We start from the raw sequence: 24,086 nt of genomic DNA, 5'->3' as shown, positions 1-24,086 counted from the left end.
GGCCTAGAAAACAGGTTATTTGCTGAAGAAAATTCACAATTTGAGATTGTTTGTTCATTTCAGCTTAAAACACAAAAGGGCACATGTTTTCAAATACAGAAAAAGTTAGAAAAAGAAAGGGTAGCACAGTATGTTCTCCAGATTGAAAATAGGATTGGAAAGAAGGGTCTAAATATCTGTGTGAGAGATTTTGCATTGAGACTGATAAAAGAAATACAAGAGTAGCAAGGATGGCAGAGTGCTGAAACCAATTCTCCAGGGAAGCTGTGGATTTTCTGTCTCTGGATGTCTTTAACAAGTAACTGTATGAACTTCCATGGGGAATGGCACACACTGATTTTGCCTGGAGGCTTTAAATTTCTTCCAGTCCTCTGATTCTCTGATTTCCTGCCATTTTGCCAATAACACCAGCCTCTAGATCACCCACATGCTGCCTTTTGATGGAGTGAATTCCCTCCTCTTTTGCACTGTATACTACAATTTATATGACTAGGACATGATGTAGAAATAATAAAAAATAGCACCATGATTATTTGCAGTCAGTCACCCAAAAAAAGCACTCAGCAGTGTAACCTTGGGGCATTTTAGCTACCTTTGAATAAATAGCTGGACTTCCCAGGAGCCGGCTAGATGTGGTGGCAGGGGTTCTGTACAGACTAATGTGCTGTGCTTTCTAGCTAGCCTGTGAGAACCTCAGTAGGTATTTAAAGCCATCTCAGGTATTTCTTCAGTATCCTGTGATCTTTGGCCTAAGATTGCTCTCAGTAAGAAGTTCATGATGTGGGGAAGGACAAAAAAAAAAAAAACGAGGAAGAATTGTATTTCAGTTCTGCATGTTTGGGATGTTATTTCTCAGTTCCCAATCCTTAATGGGTGGCTGCTCACTTTGCCTCTCCTCTGGCATTGCACATTTCCTAATGAAGACACTGATTTTGAGTAGATATTTGTTATAAATACTGTTACGAATGTTTGTTATAAATACTGCTGTGATATATTCACTGCTCAAGATGGTAGTAAACTGAAACTGGACACCCTGTTCTTAATTATTATCCAAGTCTTACCCTTATCAAGAGTTTAGGATTGGAGAACATAATTGCAATGATTACCACATTTCAGTCAGAAATTTTTTTTAATTCTAAGAGGTTTTAGACAGAGAAGCTGACAAAAGAGAGTATCAGTGAAAATCAATATATATAAGAAAAACAGCAAGTAAGTAATTATGTTAGTGTAAGGTGAACTTAATTTTTCTCCCATCTTTATTTCATTAATTTTCTACTAAATTTAAATGTAAATTCATATGTAGATGTAGATTTCTCTTGTCATACTCTAGAGAAGTTATTTTCAATGATTTGGGAAGTTGGGAGTATAATAAATTCCCAATCCCATGTATATATATTGCCAGTTAACCTCTGTAGAGTTATTCAGTGTTCAGGTTTGGAATATAACAGAGAAAGGGCATATGGGGAATTGATATAGCCATAAAGTAACTTTCTGATTGTATGCTTTTAATCGAGTCATAAAGAGACTAGAAATACAACTGTGTTGAAAGAAGTAGCAGTTACACCTACATAAACCCCCATCTTCAGCACTCCTGCTCTCCTGTTATCCCTGCTGTCAGCACTCATCACAAAGTGCACAGGCAGGAATCCCCCTGCTGCCCAAGGTATGGAATCAATGGAATCATAAGTCCCCAGCAGGACTTCTGAAGGGTGCCAGTGCTACTCTGGGCTCCCCAGAAGCAAGGGAAAAGCCCTGGGAAGCCTTCCCAGTCCCCTTCCAACAGGTTTGTGAGCTTCCTCCACATCAGGCCTGTTGCCAGACACATCAGAGGCCGCTCGGGCGGGACACTGGGGGCTGCGCAGCTTGGCCAACAGCAGGCGAGCAGCGACCTGTACTGGGGTTTGTGTGTTGTTTCTTGCAGCCAGGCAGCGAGCTGGATAACCTGGAAGAGATTCTGGATGACCTGCAGAACAGCCAGTTACCACAGCTTTTCCCAGACAGCCGCCCAGGCGTGCCAGCGGGCTCGGTGGACAAGCAAGCCATCATCAATGACCTCATGCAGCTCACCAGTGACAGCAGCCCCGGCGCGGCAGTGGCCACCCAGAAACCAGCAATGAGGATTTCACAGAGCAGTGAGTGCACCCCCCTCACGTACACACGGCTGGGGAACCCCTGGCACGGGGTCAAGGTGCCCCGGTCAGGGTCAGCCAGGGAGGAACTGGGCAGCTCGCGGTCCTGGCGGTGTTGTGTGGTGACAGAGCGCCATCTGCGGTCCTCCCAGCTCCAGGCACACGGGAGCCGTGTCTAGCTCACACAGCCTGGAAGTCTGTGTCCCCAGAGACGTTTTCTGGGGTGCCCTCACATCAAACATGCCCTCCTGGGGTGACAAGTGACACTGCTGTTGGGAGGGCTTTGGCACGGAGAGCACGTGCATCTTCTTGCGATGCAGGCCGTTCCTTCCTGGTGGCTTTTCTAAGCATGAAGGAGAGTCTTCTGAAACCACAAGATTAAATGAAGGACAGAAGATTAAGAATGCCCAACTTTAATTTGAGATTGTGGCTTTTAGTTGAGTCACTTCCAGCTGACGGCTTTCCTTAACCTTATTAATCGGCTTACAAATCAGCATTGAAACATTGGTTTGCCATCATAATATAAAAGCAAGCAAGACAAGAGTCTTATCAAGTACTAATGCTGAATGCAATAGCATAAAAAACCACTGCTTCATTTTTTGCTCCTGTTTGCTGGGATGGCCGCATCTGTTTACTTCATTAGATGTGCTCTGGGTTTTTTTCTTATAGAATTTAGGGTTTAGATAATATTTTTAGTCATTCTGATAATAAAAAACTAACACTGAGCCACTTTCAAATTCACTCAAGTTACTTAGAAATGTTTACATAAATACTACTATTCTATCAATGAATATTAGTATGTAAATTCATATTAAGGCCACTTCAGATTCTTAAGTTATCACTTGTTATCCATGTTGCTCAGAGAAGGATGCTTGGGTTTAATGTACTTGCTTTTATGAGTATAGAGGTACTAACAGCAACACCTCAAAAGTTCAGAAGGCAGTCTCTGTGCATGTGAAGTCTTCAGCATATTGTTCCTGAAGTAAGATCTGTTTGTCCTTCCAGCCTTTTGGCTTTCTAGGGGTAGCCTAGCTTTAAATCTGCTTTTAAAGCTACTGGCAGTACAGTAACAGTATGACTGTAAATGAGAGTGGCTTCATGGTTAGCAGCAGTTCTGTAAAAGCAGCATTCTGATTCCCATTTAAATTAAAGCCCTAAAATATTTTCCCCCAACTTACTCTTGTGTCTGTGCCTGATTTCCCTAGGAATTTGTGCCTTATGTTCAGTAGAAGGGCACACAGAAAACAGGTCCACAGAAAAAGTGAGGGGCCTCTCATATGCTCACAAAAAAGCAATGTAGAATGAATGTCAAATCATATACAATTCCAAAAGTGATTGGGGGTTTTTTATGTTTTTTTTTTCTGATGAAATAACCAACTTTAATTTTACAGGTTTTAATGAATTGCATTTATTTTCAACAGACAGATACTTTTGCCTGTTGAAAAATAGAAAGGCTGCTAGATCTGCCAAATTGCTAGAGTCTGTTATATGGGGGATAGGGAGCCTCCTTCAGTCCCATCCTGACAAAGAGTAGAATAAGCAGGAGGTGATGTGATCTAAGCACCAGCACAGTTCATCAGCTGTGTTGTTATTTTGTGCCACATTACCAGAATTCCTTTTTGTAATATTAGTTGAGGCTGGCAAAGCTGCACATAAAATAGCTCATTTATCTATGTGATGTGTCAAACTTCTGGAGCGCACTGTTCTGAAACTGTCACTGAAGTTTAATTTTGCTTCAGTCCTTAGACTTTGTGATACCCCTAATCTTGAAAAAGTAATTTTTGCTTCGTAAGTAAGTTTTGTTTGCTTAGTTAAACAGGCAGACAAAACAAAACTTGAATCTCATGGTTAGAAGTTAGGTGTATGTGATGTGATATATTTTCTGTACACACATATAGGCAAATACACCTGGCAGAGAACTTACATTAAAACAAAAATACAATGAGTTCCTGTAGTCTGGTTTTACAAAATAAAAGCCAGAGACCTCTGTTGTGAGATATTTCTCTGCATTTTAATAAACTTGCTAAACCTCATATAAGTTTTCAGATTCAAAAGTAGCACTACTTCGGTCTAAAATAAGATAGTATTAATTTAACTTCTCAGTAATGTGATGAACACAAAAATGCAGAAGTGCCTCTTCTAGGGGAAGCTATCAGAAAGTATTGCAAATAATATTTTCACAAAAATGTTTAATTTAGTTGCATGTATTTCATGGGTATGATTGGAAGTGGAATTGAAGCTACAAGGTCAGTGTTTGATTCATGTTTGAGAACTAGTTGAGCACACAGAGGATGCTTTCATGAATTGGAACATTGCCCAAAGACCAGCTGAGCCAGATGCTTGCCAGTCACAGTCAGAAACTCACTTTGCTGAAGCAGTCTGGTGTTTTATTTGCAGAGGCTGATTTTAAAGGCACAAGCCAGAAGAAAGTATTTACATAAAGGTGGCAGTAACCATCAAGGATGGTTCTTTTTTACCAGAATATTATGGTGGCACAGCTCTGATTCTGGGCTCGTTTATAGTTGTTGCTGAATCACAGAAGTATTTATTTTTATTAATGACAAAAAATGTAAAGCCCAAAAAATTAAGAGGGACATGTTAAAATGGGGCTGTGGGATCCAGTATAGAGTCAGTCTGTCCTTAATTTTGAAAACTTCTTCAGGGGCATAGCTTGTGCTGGAAAACTCTCCAAACTGAGATAATTCCTAACAATCTGCCTCAGGATGGCATCTGCATGCAATTACAGTCCTACTAGGTATAAGATTAATTGACAGTAGTATGTGCATCACATAGTGGTATATTTTGCTGTAGTGGCTCTTCTGTCAGTTAACTAGCATAATTTAAAGTTTTTTTAAATATAGATCATATCTGGTTTGTGTTTAGTGTCAGAATGTTCCATTTTGAAATTTATATTTAAATGTCAAGAAGGGATGTTTCTCAGACAGATATGGAGTGAGTAAATTATGCAGCATTAAATAGCTGAGCCCAAGAGCTTTAATTGTGTCTAGGTTCTTTTGTTTTTTTGTTTTTTTTTTAACCTAGTGAAGTTTCCATTCTTTTAACTTTGCTTTTTTTTTTCTTTGCTCCTCCTGTCTAGCTTTTAATAACCCACGAGCAGGGCAACTGGGCAGGTTATTACCAAACCAGAATTTACCACTTGACATAACACTGCAGAACCCAACAGGTGCAGGATCTTTCCCACCCATAAGAACGAGTAGCCCTTACTCAGTGATACCTCAGCCGGGACTGATGGGCAGGAATGAAGGGATGATAGGAAGTCAAGGAACTTTGGGCAACAGCAGCGCAGGTAAGATGATTTTCCTTTTTTTTTTCCAAATATACTTGAGTAACAGGCTGTAGCATGTGCAGCTTAACATTTGGGTTAATACCAGTGCAGATTATTACTCTCCATGAAGTCTGTTTTGTGGCATGTTATGTATTGGCATATTTATTTTGAATTTCTCTGTCTGCATATTTTTATTCCTCCCTTTTATGCACTGCCTTTTACCTACCTATAGAGATGAGTCTTTCAAAACAAAATCATGGGTAATACTGTTGCCCTTATGATGTTGGCTTTGCCCTCAATTATTCTTTACTTAGTAGGCTTAGCTCCTTTTTGAGAGTCATCAGATGTTGCAATTAACAACATGGTCACCTAATAATGAACAAACATATAGCCTGTTTGACAAGAAAAGCCTGGCTGATGGATTTATTTCAACTAGTGCATAATCTGAGATTGTGCAAGTGTGCATCAACCACTGTAAGAGCTCTGAGTAAATAAATGGGCATTGTAAATCCTCTCAGCTGGCTATTTGGTGTCAAATTTGTGTATTTCATTGGCATCAGTATTAAAAGAGACATGCAGCCAAAGGCTGAAATATTTTATTTAAGCAGTTTAGAAATCAACTTGCATTCTTTCAAGTGTCCTCTTACTTTCATGTTCTGTATACATGTTAGAGGATTTTATTCATCTTATGTATACAAGTTAGAGAATATTATTGGGTCCCTGCCTTGATCTAGCACAGCACATCTTTCATCTGATAGAATATGCACACAAATGGGCTGAACCTGAGGATGTAACACACTAAAGCAAATTTTGTACAGCAGCTGAAACTCTTCACAGGATTTTTCTATGGTTATATGTCACCAAATATTTGAACTGATAAGTAATAATTGTTTGTGTGGCATTTAGTATTCATTTAGGGATTTTCTATAATGCAACTGCAAAAACCAATCTGAACCATTAGTCCAACCGGAAATCAGTGTTTTATCTACTCTCTTGACTGGTATAAAATTGAAATGTATAACTGTGACTGCCATCTTTGGGCCTTGGGGATTTTTGTGTTTGGTTTTGCTTGAGGCTTTTTGGCTACTGTCAGTGTAGTATTCTGTATATTCCAAGTGTAAATAAAACATATCAGTTGTTTACAGTAGATGTGGGAGGACTTCCCCTGTAATAACGGTAATGGGCTTCAGCATCTATCGGAAAGTTCCTGTGAGTAATTTCCCTGCACTGAGCATTCATCTGAGATTATCTGGGTGAGCCTTGAAGCTCTGAAAGCTCTGGGCTCCAAGTGAAAGAAGTCGCCAAAAGATGTTTGCAGAACACAAATTGATACTCAGTCCTTCTAATTTGTAAGTGTGTTTAGTGTTAGCACGTTGTTACTCAAGTCCCCATTCTCACTTAGCGCTTGGAAAGTAAAGCACTGACACCCATCAGCAAACGTGATTCATTTCCTGAGGAAGGAAGTTCAGGCCATCCACACACCCTCAGCACCTGTCGCAGACCACATGTGGGAACACTTACCCCGAGCAGCATTTCAGAAATGATAAAAGAGTCTTCCTCTTGTAAGATGTATCACAGTCTCCAGTCCCTCAAGTAAGCAGTGTAAGGCATCATTCTGCAGCTTTGCACATCTGGATGGGCAGCTGTGGTGGTACAGAGTGCTTTGGTATTGCTGAAAATGCAGCTCCTCAGGCAGCAGTGGTGCTAAAGCTGTTGTGATCATGTGCTGGTGCCTGAGTGTGTTTGGCTTTTGCACAGGGATGATTGGTGGCAATGCCCCTCGGCCTGCCATGGCCTCCGGAGACTGGGGCAGCCAGGCCCCCGCGGCGAGGGTGACCTGCGCGCCCACGGCCGGCGCCATGAACCGGCCCGTGCAAGCAGGCATGATCCGCAACCCCACGGGCAGCATCCCCCTGAGACCCAGCAGCCAGCCTGGCCCAAGGCAGATGCTTCCATCTCAGGTCATGAATATGGGTAAGTCACACCTGGAGCTGTTCCTTCTGGCGCACGCTGGATTGTTAAAGATGAAGCAGGAGAAAAAAAGGAAAAGTAAGAAATCCTCCATTCATTTAGAGATTTGATAAGAGCCATACTTCACAGTGAAATTTTCCTGTGGATCTGGGAAAGAAGGTGTCTAAAATGCTGAATTTGAACATGTTTTGAGATGGACAGTTCCTGCTACTCTAGCTCCACAGTTGTGTGGCCAGAGAAAGAGGACATGAAGTTGCTTTGGTTCACTAAAGACTATGGAGTTTTTTTAGACCAAATGCTGTGGCAAGATAATTGTTCCCAGTCACTTTTAAAGCAAGCGCATTATAATACTGACTCTATGTAGAGTCTTTTTCTTATGCTTGTGTTATTCATTTTTGCATCTATGATGTTGTATCTGCTATTTTATAATTTTGAACCACTTTCAGAATACTTGTACTTTCTCAAAATTTAAAAGCAAATTTTAACAAAGGAGTAATATTGCTTGTAAGTGTAATATTGCTGAAGTCTTAATGCTTTAGTTTACTTTTACCATAACATAGGTAACTCAATTTTAAGAACTAACATGCAAGTAGCTTCTCTTCAGAAAAGTTATATTGTCGCAGACATTTTTTCATAGAAATCTTTTCTTTCGGATTTGTTCATCTTCTGGGAAGCAAAGGCCCCAGAAGAAGAATGTAAACAATTGTTATCGGCTGCTGTGAAATGCAATAGGATGCACCTGTGATTGGTTCATGTTCCATGTGTTTATAATTAAGGGCCAGTCACAGGAGCAAGCTGGGGACAGAGTCCTGGGACACAGAACTTTGTTTTAGATTCTTTTCTATTCTTAGCTTAGCTTAGCAGCATCTGCAACCTCTCTTCTTATTCTTATTAGTATAGTTATAATGTATTATATATCATATATCAATAAATCCAGCCTTCTGATCAAGAAACAAGATTCTCGTCCTTCTCTCTCACCCCAGCGACCTCCTCAGGTCGCTGTAATATTATATGGTTTTTTCTTGATTAGGGCCGTCTGAATTGGAAATGAACATGGGAGGACCTCAGTATAGCCAACAGCAGGCGCCTCCAAATCAGACTGCACCGTGGCCAGACAGCATCTTGCCTATAGAACAGGCAACTTTTGGTAATCAGAACAGGTGAGTCTTGGTGTCACATCAGAACACAGAGAGATTTTGCATGCCTTTAATTTACACCTCTCGTGGAAAGCAAGTTCTGCATAGAACATCCACCAAATGTACATCAATTTAATCGTTGTATTACTTTGTGCTCGCGAAATGTATGTGTGTTCCAATAATATTTATAAATGCTCTCTTTACCATGTAATGTGCTGAATGAATTGAAAGTTCTGTATCACAGTGAATGCTGCCAGCACTTGAGTTATAGTTGCACCATTTTTCACCTCTGGAGCATTAATGTGGATGTGATTCTGTCTGATTTTGCTGTTCTTGTTGTTAACAATTACACTTAACACTAAATGTGGAAGAGTGCCAGTAGTACTAGCCATGACTGTGTAGTCATAATATCTGTCCCTTCCTGCCACAGGGTAGCATTTTAAGTGATGTAGGACATGGTTAATTATGTTTTGTTTGGGTTCTTTTAATTGACCTAAATTCTGTAAAAGAGGAGGAAGGAAAGATGAAGTGAAAGGAAGGCTGACTCTTCCTGAAGTTAGCTCCTCCTCAGGTAATCAGAACTGCAGTTTGGTCACAACTCATTAATTCATATGTAATGTATTCATAACTTCATTCATCATCAAGACTTTTAAGTGATGGCACAATTGTTATAAGCCGCTTACGTTTCTTAAAAAAGAGCCATGTCTTCTCCAAAAGGTCTGCAGCTTATTTTAGAGAGACTGTGTATATGTGGAATGTCTAAGGAAGGCAAAATGGACAAGCAAGTGCAAAACGTTGAAATATTTTCAATTGTGTAAGTAGTAAATTGAGGGATCACTGAAAAGAAGATTAGGTGGATACGTTTGGAAAAAAAAGTATGTTTGAAAAAAAGTTTATCTTCTGACTACATTCTCTTAATTTTCATTAGGATGCCCGAAAATATTAGCCATAAATATATGTGGCATTTTCTTTGTTATATTCCATGCTTTTCAAGATGTTTCCTGGTGTTTCCCTCAGTCAGCATATGCAAAATGCAGTGTTTGTATAACTGAATTATTCACTTCAAAAACTACACCTTAAAAGAAAATACAGGGTCATGTCTGGTCAGCAAGCCAGGCAGTTAATTCTTCCATTTTTTTACCTTTGCATTTGTCACAATTTCCTTACAGCTGAATAATTTCCTTATTTCCATATAGTAATTTCCTTATAGCTGAAGATAATGGAAGAATTGCCATTGCATTGCATCTGAAAGTACCAATATTTTGATCATTTACACCCCAACCAGAGATGATTAATTGGTTGATGCTGCCATTTCTTGCTTTATTAATCCCCAAGATGGCTATTTTTATAATCTGATGGTTGCCATGTATTAAATGAGTTAAAATAATTCTTACATTAAAAAGTAAAATTTTCCTTGTGGTATATAAAATGGAGAAATTGTAAGTAATTGTCATTTCTTAATGTAGAGAATTTGACAAATGTTTTAGTTCTCTTTATCATGTGTGTTCACACTCATTTGCAATTTCAGAGAGGGTTTTTTGCTAGCCTCATCAACTGTTTTTCCATATAATAGAAGCCTTCTTAGAAGTTATCTTTAGAGTTGGTAAGCAATTTTAATCAAAGGAATTTTTTTCCTCTTTCCTTTTGCTGATTTATAATTTCATCTATGAGAGTTAGAAAAATTTCTCTATGTATGAGTTTGATTAATACTTTGCAATGTTTTAAAGGTGTGTCATACATCCTTCCTATTTTATTTTTTTTTACTGTCTGGGATCCAATTAAAAAGAATATATTTTTATTAGTTTTCCTGCCTGCCACACTGAGTTCATTCAGTGTGCAGCCTGACGATGCAGTTCTCCTGCTTAGCTTCGACATAGAGATTAGACTTCCATGGCAACCATATATCTCATTATGGAAACTAAATACACAAACATGTTTCTTTGTTTTTTCTAAACAGACATGTAAAAAGGGTTCACATACAGTGCTTTTCCTCCCTCCATGGGTGACAGCTTTTGTTGTCTCTGAGTAATTATCTGGGATGGGATTCTTGTGGGATGTGCATATTGTAGCTGCCCTTGCCTGCAGAATGCTCTGCTCTTTTTATTTTCTGTTGCAGTTCTGTGGTAGCGTGCGTGAAGCAGGGCAGGTGTGTGAACTGCAGAACAAAAACCTGTCATTTGACTGCAGATAAGGTGTTATTTCAGATTTAGTTTGTGTCTCAGGAAGTTTTGTCCTTTGGGTTTTATAACAAACCTTTATTCTGCCTTTGTAACTGCAAGTGTGCTTCGCATACAAATTCAGGGGTGAGGTAAGCAGGATTTATAGAGTCATCACATGCTGCCTGACAGTACCCAAGTTCTTGCTGATGCCTTTCCAAGGCACATAACCAAGTCTATAAACTGATACCCAAGTGTGCATTTGGGGTAAGCTGATGCAGTGTTTTGCTGCAAGCAAAAAGGGGAATGTCCTTTTCTCCCTGCTCCCTCAGCTTCTGCCCAGCTCTTCCAGATGTTCAGTTTTTGAGAGCTCAGACAATCCATGGACCCATCTGTGACCTCTTTTGCTTGTTTAGCCTGACAGAAAACCAGCTAAGGGGAGAGTCTATGGAAATGAGTACTACTTGTGGTAGTATACTTGATCTGACATGAGACATTCAAAGTTAGAACTAGTTTTTAAAATAGTTACAACTAGTTTTAAAACTTTCAGAAGTTATTTATCCTTTTGTCTTCAGTGACTATACTGACTTCTCAGTTCCTCTGTTGACCCTGTAATATGCAGTCAGCACTTAGGCTACCTTTATTGGGCTTTCCTGCTTGTCAGGTATACCACCTTTGTAAGGTCTTGACAGGCATTAATCATTTAGTTATTTCTTTGGGTAGCATAACTTCCACCAGAATAACTTTCTAACCAAAATTGGCAGCAATTAAAATAATTTCTGTCTCTACTTGTTAGTTCAGTTTGAGTACTAGTCCTCTGATATTATTTCATGTTTTCCAGCAGCTGTTTACCAACCCTCTGTTCATGTTTTCACAGGCAACCGTTTGGCAGCTCACCAGATGATCTCTTGTGTAATCATCCTTCATCAGAGTCACCAAGTGATGAGGGTGCTCTCCTGGATCAGCTTTACATGGCATTAAGGAATTTTGATGGTTTAGAAGAAATCGACAGGGCTCTAGGAATACCAGAGCTAGTGAGCCAGGTATACTGGACATGGTATTTTGCATATATTAAATATTGCTTTTATAAAATATGTTGTCAAGGTGGAGTTGAAAAAGTTGAAAACACTTCTTGCAAGCTTAGGATAGTGGTCCATTTAATGGCTCAGTGTCACCTGAAAACGTTCTCTCAGCCCCTGGTTTAGTCTTCCTTCCTCTCCCCTGCCACCCCCCTCACTTAGATCTCTTTCTTCTGACCTGCTTTATGCAACTAAACTGACCAAAACAAAAAAACGGTGGTCAGAGGAACAGCTGTGGGGGGACAAAAGGTAAGATCATGGCCAGCAACAGAATATAGGAAAGAGTAAAATAAGAGCATGAAGACCTGGGAGCCAAGGGAGCAGGATCAAGAGTTTAGTGTGATGGGGGCAACAAGCTTTTGGATTAGCAGACCTGAGATGTATAAATTCACCCATGGTTTTTTCCTTAGTTGAATAATGTGCGTTAAGGGATGAAATTTATCTGAGGCAGCTGATTCCATGCCAAGCACTTAAACTGTAATTTTTTTTCACATTCCGAGCATGCTTGCTACACTTTGTTCTTTACTTTTTCATCCATTCTTCCCCACAGTTATTTTTGTTGACTTCCACATGGTTCTTGCCTGTTTCAGGTTCTTGCCTGTTTTCAGGTGCAAAAAAAAAAAAAAGTGGTGAAAATGAAAGTATTTTGAGTAAAAGTTAGTTCCTGATGTTTCTGGCATCAGAATTTTATTTCCAAAATCAGTATATGTCTGTACAATGACTTAATATTCTCAGAGGAACCTGCAATACCCATTTCATTCCCCAGCACTCATCAGCACCCTGAGCATAGCTGTGAACTAGCTCTGCATTTTAGATATGAAATAGGACCAATGAAATTCTGCTTTGAACATGAGAAAGCTATCTCCAAGCCTATTTGGTACAACACAGAAGTCAGTGAGGTGTAGAGCTGGAGATAGAATTTATTGGTGAACTTCAATTTTGCGCTATGCAACTTTCATGCAATATTATATAGGTTTTGGAATGCCACCACCAAAAAATATTAATAATGGTTTATTTCAAACTAAGCAGTAAATATGTTTCTATTTAATTAATAATTCAGTGGAAACAGTTAAAGGATCTTGCAGATAAGAGGACTGCTTCATTTTAAAACATGTTTTTTAAAATAGTCTTCGAACATTTTACAGCAGCTTAAAGACTTTATTTCATGAGGGCACTGAAATTTAGATTAACTTCATTTTCAAGGTCAGTGTGGAATAAGCTATAAAATTATTCTGGCTAGAGCAAATATTAGGGGAGTATCTAGAATTGAATTCAGAATTGTGTTAGTTTATTTATGCTAATGGATAATCAGTTAGTGCAAAAGTGCCCTGAAAGAATTAGGCACTCTGTTCACATTAGCTTCTGTAATAGTTTCAGGCATCTTTATTTGAAGTCATTATTTTGTTAAAAGATACTGATAAAAATCTAACTATTCATTTGTAATGCCTTTGAATTTATTTCAGATTCAGTGGCAAAAATATGGTAGCATCACTTCATTTACAGATTTTGATCTAGCATTTGTCGTTTCAGTTTTTTATTCATTAGAAGAGTAATGCAATGTCTGTGTAAAGAACGAACACAAGAAAGATTATGGGGTTTTATAAAGAAAAAAACAGCATAACAAAGGAAAAGAGAGAGAAGGAATTTGTCTCCATGAATATATTTTGATACTCAAATATGCAATTCTGCTTATTTTTAAGTTTTATATTGAGCTAAAGAAAGCTAATGTGATTTTCTGTTTCAAAAACATTCCCACCCTAGAAGGTTGTTTTTGCAGGCTGTCTGTATTAGTCCCGTATAATCCTCTGGAAAGCCGTGTCCCACCAACTGTTCCTGTTGTTGGTGTGTTTCTGCAGAGCCAGGCTGTCGACCCCGAGACGTTCCCGAGCCAGGAGTCCAGCATGCTGCTGGAGCAGAAGGCCCCGGTGTTCTCGCAGCAGTACGCGGCGCAGGCGCAGATGGCGCAGGGCAGCTACGCGCCCATGCAGGAGCCCGGCTTCCACGGCATGGGGCAGCGCCCGGGGTACGCCGCCCTGCGCATGCAGCCGCGGCCCGGCCTGCGCCCCGCCGGCATCGTGCAGAGCCAGCCCAACCAGCTGCGCCTCCAGCTGCAGCACCGGCTCCAGGCGCAGCAGGTACGGCCCCGTCCGTGCCCTCCTCTCTCCCGGGCAGCGCGTGCGGTCAGCCTGCTCCAAAGAGAGCGGCTCTTGCTTCTTTCCCCTTCTCAGCTAAAATCTAACAGCAGCCACAATGAGTTTGGACAAGATAGTGCCTTCCTCGTTCTCTTTTTCGATCTTCTTTTTTGGCACCTTCATGTTGTTCTTTGTACAATACAAGAATTTTTTTTTTAAGTCTAGTATTTAAATCTAATAAGTGTACTATTTAAGTCTAGTATTTAAGTCTAGGTCTCACAAAGTCTTTGAGCAAGGTTACATTGGTGCTTTTTCTTATATACGTCTTTTTCTATTTGCTGTATCTTGACTCTTCTGCCAATCTAACTGCTTTTATTCTGCCTGTTCCCTACATCCTTTTTTTACCTCGGCCTTGGTCTGCTTCTGAGAATTAAGTTCTTGTTTCTTGTTTTGTTTTTAAATAGATAGGTTTGTAGTACTATCAGTGAGATACCAATGCTTATGGTATTTAAGGAGGAAAGATCATTTCTGCCTTCAATCATCAGAATAAGGTTTAGTTTGGAGTAAACCTCAACAGTCCAGTCCCAAAGTGAAAAGAACGGGAACTATGAAGGGACCATGTTTGGTATTAACAACATAGTGCCCGTGTTGTTATTTTTATGCTGTATTATCTCTTTAAGAAGCAGCATTCTGTGAATGAGAGTAGGATTTGAGGAGGAAAATTAGTCACTGCTTGGATATGTAGAATTAGGTCTGCAGACCAGCTGATCAGGGAAGTATATCTGTATGACTTTGTATGTAACACTTCTTGTTTTGCCTTTCCTTCTAAAAACTTTTGGGTTTTGGTGTTGGGGTGGTTTGGTTTTTTTTCTCTTTAGAATCGGCAGCCACTGATAAACCAGATCAGCAGCGTCTCCAATATGAATCTGTCTTTGAGAACTGGAGTGCCAACACAGGTGAGAAACCTTTTAAAAAAGAAAGTCACTTCCTTTTTTGCTTTCTTGCCCCAATATAATGCAATAGTTATGCTATGTGGCAAGTACAATTTCAATACAAATATTGCAATCTTATGTGATAAGGGAGTATTTTGCTGTTTCATTTCTGAGAGTCATTCCCATTTTAATAGGATGCATGACTGTTTTAAAAAGATTTGATATAACTGCATTTTTAACCATGCTTCTCATTTCCTAAAGATGTGTGCTTTTAATGAGCTGCTCCATTTGCAAATACAAATCACTGCAGCCTTAAACACTGGTATTATTTCAGTTACTGACTGTTGCAGTGCTGGAAGTCTTTCCTAGCAGAAGCATGCATTAGCAAGTTTATTCTCTCCTGCTTTGTATTTCTGCTAGTTGTGTGATGAGGGGGAAAAAAGCTGGAATCTTTGAGATTGCTCTAGTGGAGATACCTCTGGCTGGGTTGCCTTGGAAGGGTTGTTGACGGATGGGTGGTGGTGGTTTTCCCCAGGGCCCCATCAACGCGCAGATGCTGGCGCAGAGGCAGCGGGAGATCCTGAGCCAGCACCTGCGGCAGCGGCAGATGCAGCAGCAGCAGCAGCAGGTGCAGCAGCGCACGCTGATGATGCGAGGCCAAGGCTTGAGCATGACCCCCAGCATGGTGGCCACCGGCGGCATCCCGGCAACCATGAGCAACCCGCGCATCCCGCAGGCAAACGCACAGCAGTTCCCATTTCCTCCGAACTACGGTACTGCTTCCACTTCCCCTCGCTGAATTTTGTCCGTCCTACTCCCCCGTGTGCCCCCAGTGCTGGGTCCGAGCCCCTGATCCACAGGCTCTTGCCTGGCTCCCTGGGAACAGGGAAAACATGGCAGTTTGGACCCCTTGGAGGTTCCACTTTCCTAGCTCTAGTACCAGTTACTCTCCAAGCACTGCTCTTTCTTTGAGCAGCAGCAGCAGTGCAGTGTGTGTGTTTGTTTATATATATGCAGATAAATATGTGTACACACACACAAACTCATATATGTGTATGTATTTGCTTGATGGCCTCTGAATTTTGAGTGAATTAAACAAAAACCTCCTCAATTTAAGTAATATAAATCAGTTTTAGATAAGGCATTCCATTTCCTACCCCATACCCAATGTGTAATATAATTAATACCATCTCCTTTCTTTGTTTTACAAAGCCACAAACCTGTTCTGGGCAATTATCTCCATACAGTTATTGCTATACAGTTTCTTTATTTATACCTACTGGATAAGTTATGTTATAATTATATTATATAATATATTATGTGAAAGTTCTGCTGATATAACAAATTATGTCCATCCAACTCTAAACTTGGTATCTGCTTTTACCAGATTATAAAAGTAAGACTGGTTAAAGACACATTTGCAGGTCTGAGCTCTTGGTTTGTTTTAACTCTGAATGTACAGTGGGTAAATTTCTCATTTTCTTCTTCAGGTATTAGTCAGCAGCCCGATCCAGGCTTCACAGGGGCCACCACTCCTCAGAGTCCACTGATGTCACCAAGGCTGGCTCACACTCAAAGCCCCATGATTCAGCAGTCTCAGGCTAATCCTGCCTATCAGTCCTCTACGGAGATGAATGGGTGGGCACAAGGGAATATGGGTGGTAACAGGTAAATCCAGAAGAAAACCAAAATGAGCACACAGAGTAATGGGGTCATTGATGGTCTACACTTCTCTATGGGCTCGTTTTATGTAGCTGTTTGTGTGTTTGTTTGTTGCTAACTATCTGTCCTAAAAGAGATTTCTTTTTGGTTTGGTTTGACAAATTGGTTTAAATTCTGTCTTCATACCAGGCAAAGTGAGTGCACAGCTAAAAGACCTGCATCCACACAATGCATTGCTTTGTCTGTTACAACTGATCAGACACTGTGTACCCTTCAGAAGCACCTGTGCTGCACAGTGAGCTCCAGCCCCTAATGTTTGTGTGGATGCATTTCTTCTGCATATGATTTTCATCCCACACTGCTTTCTACATGGCTGGATCAGCTAAACCAGAGCCTGTGCATTCTACTGCTCTGGAATTGCAGAGAGTGGATTATCACCTCCCACTTTAAATGCTGGAGTGTAACCAGGTTCACCCATTAGTCCTTGCACATGCTGGGGGTCAGCATATAGCTGTCATTCCCTGACAGCACTGTAGCAATACCTCACACATGCAGTCACCTTTTCAGCTGAGGCCCCTGCCCCAGTGGGTGTAGCTCTAATAATCAGTCTGTCCAAATCAAATGGGTTGGATGTTGAACACTATTAGTAGGCAGCAATGAGCTTCCAGATGGCAGTGATCTGACCTTATCCTTGGAAAATGGGAGGAGCTGTCAGGTACAGCCTTTTATCAATTGGCACTGGGGTGCACACAGCTGTCTCTAGCACTGTGCTTTTGTCACCCTGAAGTTCTCAGGCTTACTGTCCTAGCACAGTGACAAATCTTTTTCCAGCTAGCTGACAAAGATTTAAGAAACCCAAAACACCAGTATTTTATTGATGAGGCTAATCCAAGTAAAATTCCCTCTAAAGCAGCTGATTTATCTCTTACCCTCATCCTTGTCCATCCTCACAGTCTTCCTGAAGCATCTGCAGGAGGCATAGCTGCCACTGTCGTGGCTTCTGCCAAAAATGGCAGCAGGGGCAGCTCCAGAAGTCCAATGGTTGGCTTTGCTGAGCTGCAGCTCTACAGCAGAGACATGTCAAATGTGCTTACACAAGCCACTGAGTATTCACAATGATCTGTAGTGTACTGTTTCAGCCATCCAGATAACAATTTAAAAATGGGGTGAGGTGGCCTGAAAAGACATGGAATTGGAAGGAAGAGAATAGTGGGATTTTCTGGGTTTGGTTCTGTGCCCAGAATGCCATTGCACTGCACCAGGTCTCAGAGTGCAGAGCAGTAGCCTAACAGAGTACCCAAGTGCAAGACTGAGTGTTAAACCTGAAAGATTTCCTCAGCTGTGGGAGCAGTGCTTCACAGGGAAGGGAAAGTCAGCCACTGTTAATGAGACACAGCAGCCCTTCCAGTATTTCAGTCTAATGCACATCCTCTAAACAGACACATTGTCAGTAATAATTCTTTCATTGGCTGTTGAATTATGCTCAAAGACTAGAGAAGACTGATGTGTAAACAGTGAAGTGCATTTTAGGAAGTGTGAAGAAGTCCCTTATGTGGCTTTCAGTGGGAAGGAAGATACTGTCCAGAAAGCATTTGGACTGAATAAAATCTAGGATGAGGTTTCCCACAGTTACTCCCCTGTAAGTTGTTCAGAAATGTCCTTAAAGAAACATAGATACCTTAGACTTGATGTCATTTCTTACAGTGCCATATTTTCAAAACCTGATGCAAAGACCTAGTAAATAAATTGCTGCACAATTGCATGTCTATATTTGTGAGCCCACTTGCCATAATTGTATGTGCAAATCTGGTATTCATATATGCAAACAGCCTATTTTGCAAAAAAGAAAGTTTATTACCCTGTCTTCAATTTTAGCTCAGCAGTTCTGCACTGTGCCAACACTGGAGGTTAAAGGTGTTTTCCTCTCCCTCCAAACATTACTTTAAAATACATACAAAGCTCCTTTAGACTGCTAATTGGCTGTTCTTGCACGTGCATAACAGATTTGTACTCTGCCATAGTTTCACATGCAAAGGCATGCATTTTTTACACAGACATGGGACCTTAAATTTTGAAAAGCTACTCCTTAGACATCGATGCAGCTGAAAACTAGTTTTTCCTTTGAAGTTGGAATAAATGAGAGTATATAGAAATTCTAGCTTAAGATATATTTTAAAAAGTTTCTTAGTGGCTTCAGCATTCTAAGTCTGACACATTGCTTTTTCCATTCCTTGCTGTAGCATGTTTTCACAACAGTCTCCACCACATTTTGGGCAGCAAGCAAGCACCAGCATGTACAACAATAACATGAACATCAGTGTATCCATGGCAACCAACACAAGTGGTATGAACAACATGAACCAGATGACAGGGCAGATCAGCATGACCTCAGCGACCTCTGTGCCTACATCAGGGTTGTCCTCCATGGGTCCTGAGCAGGTGAGAATCTAAGGATGTGAGATGACAAGCTAGAGGATTTGCTTTTACTTCCAGTAGTTTTTCAGGTCCACTGCATTATGTTTCTCTTACTAGCTGTCTTCAAAAATGATGATAAAAGGGCTTTGGTTTTAGTTCTGCACTCAAATAGCCAAGGTGACCAGTGAGGTAGAGAGCACTGTAGCTGCTCCTGGGCTTCCATGGGGAGCACATGCTGATGGTGGCTCCTGTTCTCAGTAGGTAAGTGTCTGTGGCACAGCTGCAGTTGCTGATTTTCCCAGCAGTGAAGGCTGGAAGTGGATGGCAGGCAGCTCCTTCCTGGAGAGAGGAGTGAAAGCTGCCTGTGTGGGCAGGGTTTGGAAGATGCTTCAACTGCCACAGTATTTGTAGCCCCAAACAATAAATATTCAATCAGTTTTCAGAGCTATCCATGTGGCAACTTTGCAAGCACTAAATGCACATTTTGTGTAATGTGATGCATATAAAATAGGTTGCTGAATCAATAGGTAAGTAACCTGTTCTTTTCTGCTGAGAGGATTCACATTCATTCTTATTTGATACTGCTACTTAGGATATCTGAAATAAGAAAAAATAACATTTCTCTTTGTCAACCTGCAATTAAACTCTCTCAGTACATTATTAAGTGTTTAATAAACAAATTCTGTTAATTAACAGGCTCATATATTTGTTTCAAAGCTGACCTTCAGCTTGTTCAAAAATACAGGCTTGAAATTATGGACTTTTCTTAGAAATATTGGCAGGAAGGTACCTCTTGTGTCTTCAGGTAACATCTTCTGCTATAGAGATCTCTTGCTATAACTTTTTTCTGATACCATAATGTTCCAGTTTAAAGCTGGTTATGTTGATGGTTTGTTAATGTATGACTTTTTTCTAGCCTAAATTTGATAACAGAGTATTTACTTTTCCAATGTTGTCCTTTACCTTAAGTAGCTCTTTTCTTCTCCTGTATTTTAGAAAGATTCTATCAACATGATTTTTTTTTGTTGTTAGTTTGGGTAGATTTTTTTTGTTTAGTTTTGCATTTTGTGGGGTTTTTCTTGTAAGCCAAACAAGCCATATTTTTTCAGTCTCTTAGGTTTTAAACTGCCTTTGCTTTTCTGCAGCTGTTCTAGTTTGAATCAGTATTTCATAAGTACCAGAGCCATGTGCATGACACTAGTTCTTCCCCATTTCTCTTGGAATACTCTGACAGATATAGCTGCAGATCACATTTGTCCCTTACAGCTGCTACGTACTGGTGACCCAAAGTAATTTTGATACTCCCAGATCTGTCACCTTCTGTGATATTCCCAGTTGCTAAGCCAAATTATATCAGACTTTGTTTATTATTAGTTACCAAGTTAATAGAGTTGCACACATTTACTGTAGTAAAACAGTAGTAAAACAAAAAAAGAAAAAAAGGGGGATTTAAAGGTTGTGACCCTATCTGATTTCTCAGTATTCCTGTGCTACACAGTTTTTCTTAGGAACCTGAATTTACAAACTCCGTTGTAGAAGGAGATCTGGTTTTATTTTGAAGATTTCCGTGCAGGCTGTTTCCCCTGGCACAGCTGTCACACTGCTTTTCCTTCCTGTTAGACTACAAGATCTTGTTTCAAGATAGCATTTATCTAACTTCCAGTAAGCTAAATAGGCTGAGGTTCTTTATCCATCTCAACATTTGGGTTTCAGCCCATCAGTTCCTTTTTTGGATCTACTTTAAACTCTGTTGTTGTAACCTCCTCCTAGAACCATGAATGGAGTAACCAGAGACAGTGATTTAACAGTGACTGCACCAAAGCTGTGTAGAGTCAAGTTCTGCTTGTAATTTCTCTTCCAGTGTATGGGTTGCCTTGGTTCTTTGGGGGACAATGTCACACTGAAACCCTTATCATGGTCCCCCAAATTCTCCTCAACATATTCTGCATTCTTTGTTCCCAGGAGTATTGCCTCCCTCCTGTCTCCATCAAATTGCATTTCTTAGATTGTGCCTGTTAAAGCAAAGTGCTGTGGCTTATTCTGTAACAGTGACCTGTTTTCCTCCTGATTTACCATCCCAGCATTGTGTCATCTGCAAGCAAATGTTTTATGCTTGGTCTAGGTCAGAGGTGGCCAACTGACAGCTGAGGGAACATTTCTGGGCCACAAGACAGTACTTTTTAGTCCTCAGGAATGTGCTGTACTGCTTTGCATTTTCTTTCTTGAGAAACACAAGTAACTAAAAATGTATACTTGAATACTAAAATTGACACCTTTTTTTCCTGTTTTCAGGGCATAATGTTTTACTTAAGTGACATCTTTATTTAGCAATTGACCTAGACTGTGCTGAACTTTTTCTTGTAACTGGTGGTTTTCAAAATGACTGTATTTTCTGTAATTCTGCCGACTGTTGCCATTTCATTCATTCTTTGGGGTTTTCTTATACTGTCACCTACATTTCTGTTTACTTATTCAGTGTCACTTTTTGTTCCACAATACATAATTTGAACTCCACACGCTTGTCTCTTTCTAACCACAGTGAGACTAACAGTGATTCACTGTTACTCTCTGCAAATGTGTTCTAGCTTTTGAAAAAAACTCAACATTATTACTATTTGATGGTTTTGGAAGTAAGATCTTACTACCTAATAATAAACAGCTGTGCCTGGACTGACTTACCGGGTGAGAAGCAGGTGTATTACCCCTGGTACCAAATAGATTTTGTTGGCTCTCTTTCCTCTCTTGTTGTGGCACTATGCTGTATCAGACAGATGCATCCAGAGCTCAGAAATACTAAGTTCGGTGTCTATCTGATCATACTTGTGTTATCTCCAACTTCTCTGGTTTACCACCTGGGCTCCCAGCCTCACCAGGCAAAAAGATTGTGGCCAAAATGGGCTTGGTAATTATTATATACTTAGAGGCTCTTTTATATATTTGAGGAATGAGATCTTGTCTCGTTATCATCTTCTCTCTTATAATTACATTAAATCTCTTCAGGCTGCTCTTACTAGTGTTCTTCTAGGAGGCTGCTACCAGTAATGCTGAAATGCTGGCTGCCAGGTCTGCAGGTTCCTCCTGTCCAAAACAGCTTTCCCAGGCATCAAGAAAGTAAACCTTCCTGGTGTTGCATCATTCAGAGATCTTACTGTGATCAGCTGGTCCTCAGCTTCTTGTTGGCACAGTGGACTGCTGCCACGGTTTTGCCTGTTCCTTATTTTGCATCATGGATCCGTGCTGTTTACTGAGCTATCAGAGAAGCAGTTTGAAACCTGTGCAAGAAAAGAGGCTTATCACTATGTGATGTAAACCCAGTCCAGTCAGAGTAGTTGTGTATTAATCTGCACAGGGCAGTACTCGCCAGGCCAAAATTATTATGGCATTTAAGAAGAGTTATCTTGAAATGGTATTTTGACTTTGTTCAGCATACCAGATTAAAGGAGCTCTGGAGTGGTAGGAAACTTTACTCGTTATACACCTTGTATATAACTTTGTTTTTTGGGAGACTATTAATTTTGCTTAATTGCAAAGGAATTGTAAAACATATTTGCTCTTTTTTAGTAAGACTTTATATATGATAACACCACTTTACCATTCTTCAGAAAATTATAAAAACCTTTCCATTTCTTTGTCCTTCTCCATACTTTTCTAATTGAATTTTTTTTGGGTGTTGTAAGATCTTCTGAAGCAAATGTATTCATATAACAAAATAGTAGGGGTTTTTTTGTTATTTTTTTGAGTTTGGGCTGGGTTTTTTTTTTAATATCTGATACCATGTCAGTCAGGATTCTTGCATCTTACTGGCAAAGAGATTCTTTAATAGAAACTTCATTGATGCCTTTGTTCCTTTTGTCGTGGCCTGGAGCCACTTTCCTTTTCCATACCTGTCCTAAGTGCCATGAGGCAAATCATGCAGTCATCTTTTGGTTTCAAAACTGCTGTTGATTCAGGATACACTTTTTTTATTTCTGCTTTCATTTTTACCTCCCTTTGTCTACTAAACAATCAGAAAAGGTATTTGTGCTTGCACATTCCAATGAATATTGATTAGTAGCAGAAAGCAGTTTTTAAACATGGATTCATCAGTTGCATGCAGATAAAGCTGCAAAGCTGTCTGCTCTTTCTGAATAAAATAATGTGGTTCTCTTCCCTTCTGATTTAAATTTTCACATTCAGGTTTAAAAATCTCTCCACTTCAAGGAGCAGAAAACATCACTAGGAGGCTTGCAGCACTTAATTTCTTTGGAGTCAAAATTCCTAAGGCAAAAATATTTTACGTTTCTAATCTTTCTCATTGAATTGTAGTCTTGTTATCTGGCAGGATTGGAAACCAATCTTTAGGTGGTTGCATATGAATGTATTTTTTAAAATGAGTGACTAGCAACAGAAATAACAGTCAGGAGGATCTGAAATGAGAAGACTTTGTGTGGTGAATTCAAGAGCCTTCCTCAACAAGAGAAGTCTGAGACAAGATCTTACCAACATATATGTCTGGAGGGACAGTGTCATGAGAATGGGATCTACTCTGAGGGAGTAGAATTGACTCAAGAAAGTCTTCCTAGAAAGAGTTTTCTTTCTTTCCCTGTTAAACTTGTAATGCAAACTGTTTCTTCTAATATTTCCTAACCTTGCTGAAGGGCTCTGTTTTGTATTATATGCCAGTTCCTACATGGTGAGATTAATCCTTTGACTGAAAAAGCCATGCTGTAAATTTGGCAAATTACACATGGCTAAGCATGACAGACCTTTTGGTTGTGCCGAAACACACAGATTCAATACTTTGCTGTGACTGTGTTCAGAAAATTGTGGTGACCATCCTTTAGGAAAGCATGCCACTGCACGTTCTCCCATTTAATGTTACCTTTCTCCCATTGCTTGCAAACAGAAAAATGTTGTTAAAACTGAATCAGTAGTTGGTATCATTTAGCCTACATGTTATCTCATCAGGCTTTGAAAAAAGTGTATGGTGGTTTGCAAGCAGCGAAGCCATGTGTTATTGAGGTTAGGAAGGTAGTTATATGTTTCTGCTCTCAGAACTTTGATAGCAGGGATTTCCTCTTTAGATAACACTGAGATAATTTATGGAACCTTTGTAAAATATGCATAAGGGTCGTAGTATCAGGAATGAAATCTTTGTTGTTGACTGTGAAGCAGAATAATATAAGTCAAATCCATGCTGTGCAAGAGG

General features: G+C 40.0%; 1 protein-coding gene across 5 annotated transcripts in view; it reads left to right on the top strand.

The window, feature by feature from the left end:
- NCOA2 (nuclear receptor coactivator 2) overlaps positions 1 to 24,086 on the top strand; it is a 188,672-nt gene that overhangs the window by 157,485 nt on the left and 7,101 nt on the right. For all 5 annotated transcript variants that reach the window (XM_058021410.1, XM_058021401.1, XM_058021420.1 and 2 more), the window contains 10 exons: positions 1,922 to 2,132; positions 5,227 to 5,436; positions 7,174 to 7,389; positions 8,417 to 8,546; positions 11,556 to 11,721; positions 13,614 to 13,892; positions 14,768 to 14,845; positions 15,357 to 15,594; positions 16,312 to 16,489; positions 18,724 to 18,922. In XM_058021410.1, coding sequence (XP_057877393.1) covers positions 1,922 to 2,132; positions 5,227 to 5,436; positions 7,174 to 7,389; positions 8,417 to 8,546; positions 11,556 to 11,721; positions 13,614 to 13,892; positions 14,768 to 14,845; positions 15,357 to 15,594; positions 16,312 to 16,489; positions 18,724 to 18,922 — 1,905 coding nt within the window. The remainder of the gene's footprint in view (positions 1 to 1,921; positions 2,133 to 5,226; positions 5,437 to 7,173; positions 7,390 to 8,416; positions 8,547 to 11,555; positions 11,722 to 13,613; positions 13,893 to 14,767; positions 14,846 to 15,356; positions 15,595 to 16,311; positions 16,490 to 18,723; positions 18,923 to 24,086) is intronic.

Source organism: Melospiza georgiana, chromosome 1 (assembly GCF_028018845.1).
Source record: "Melospiza georgiana isolate bMelGeo1 chromosome 1, bMelGeo1.pri, whole genome shotgun sequence".
In the NCBI taxonomy this organism is placed as follows: Eukaryota; Metazoa; Chordata; class Aves; order Passeriformes; family Passerellidae; genus Melospiza; species Melospiza georgiana.
The sequence above is the reverse complement of the archived record's forward strand: the minus strand, read 5'-3'. Positions and strand labels throughout refer to the sequence as shown.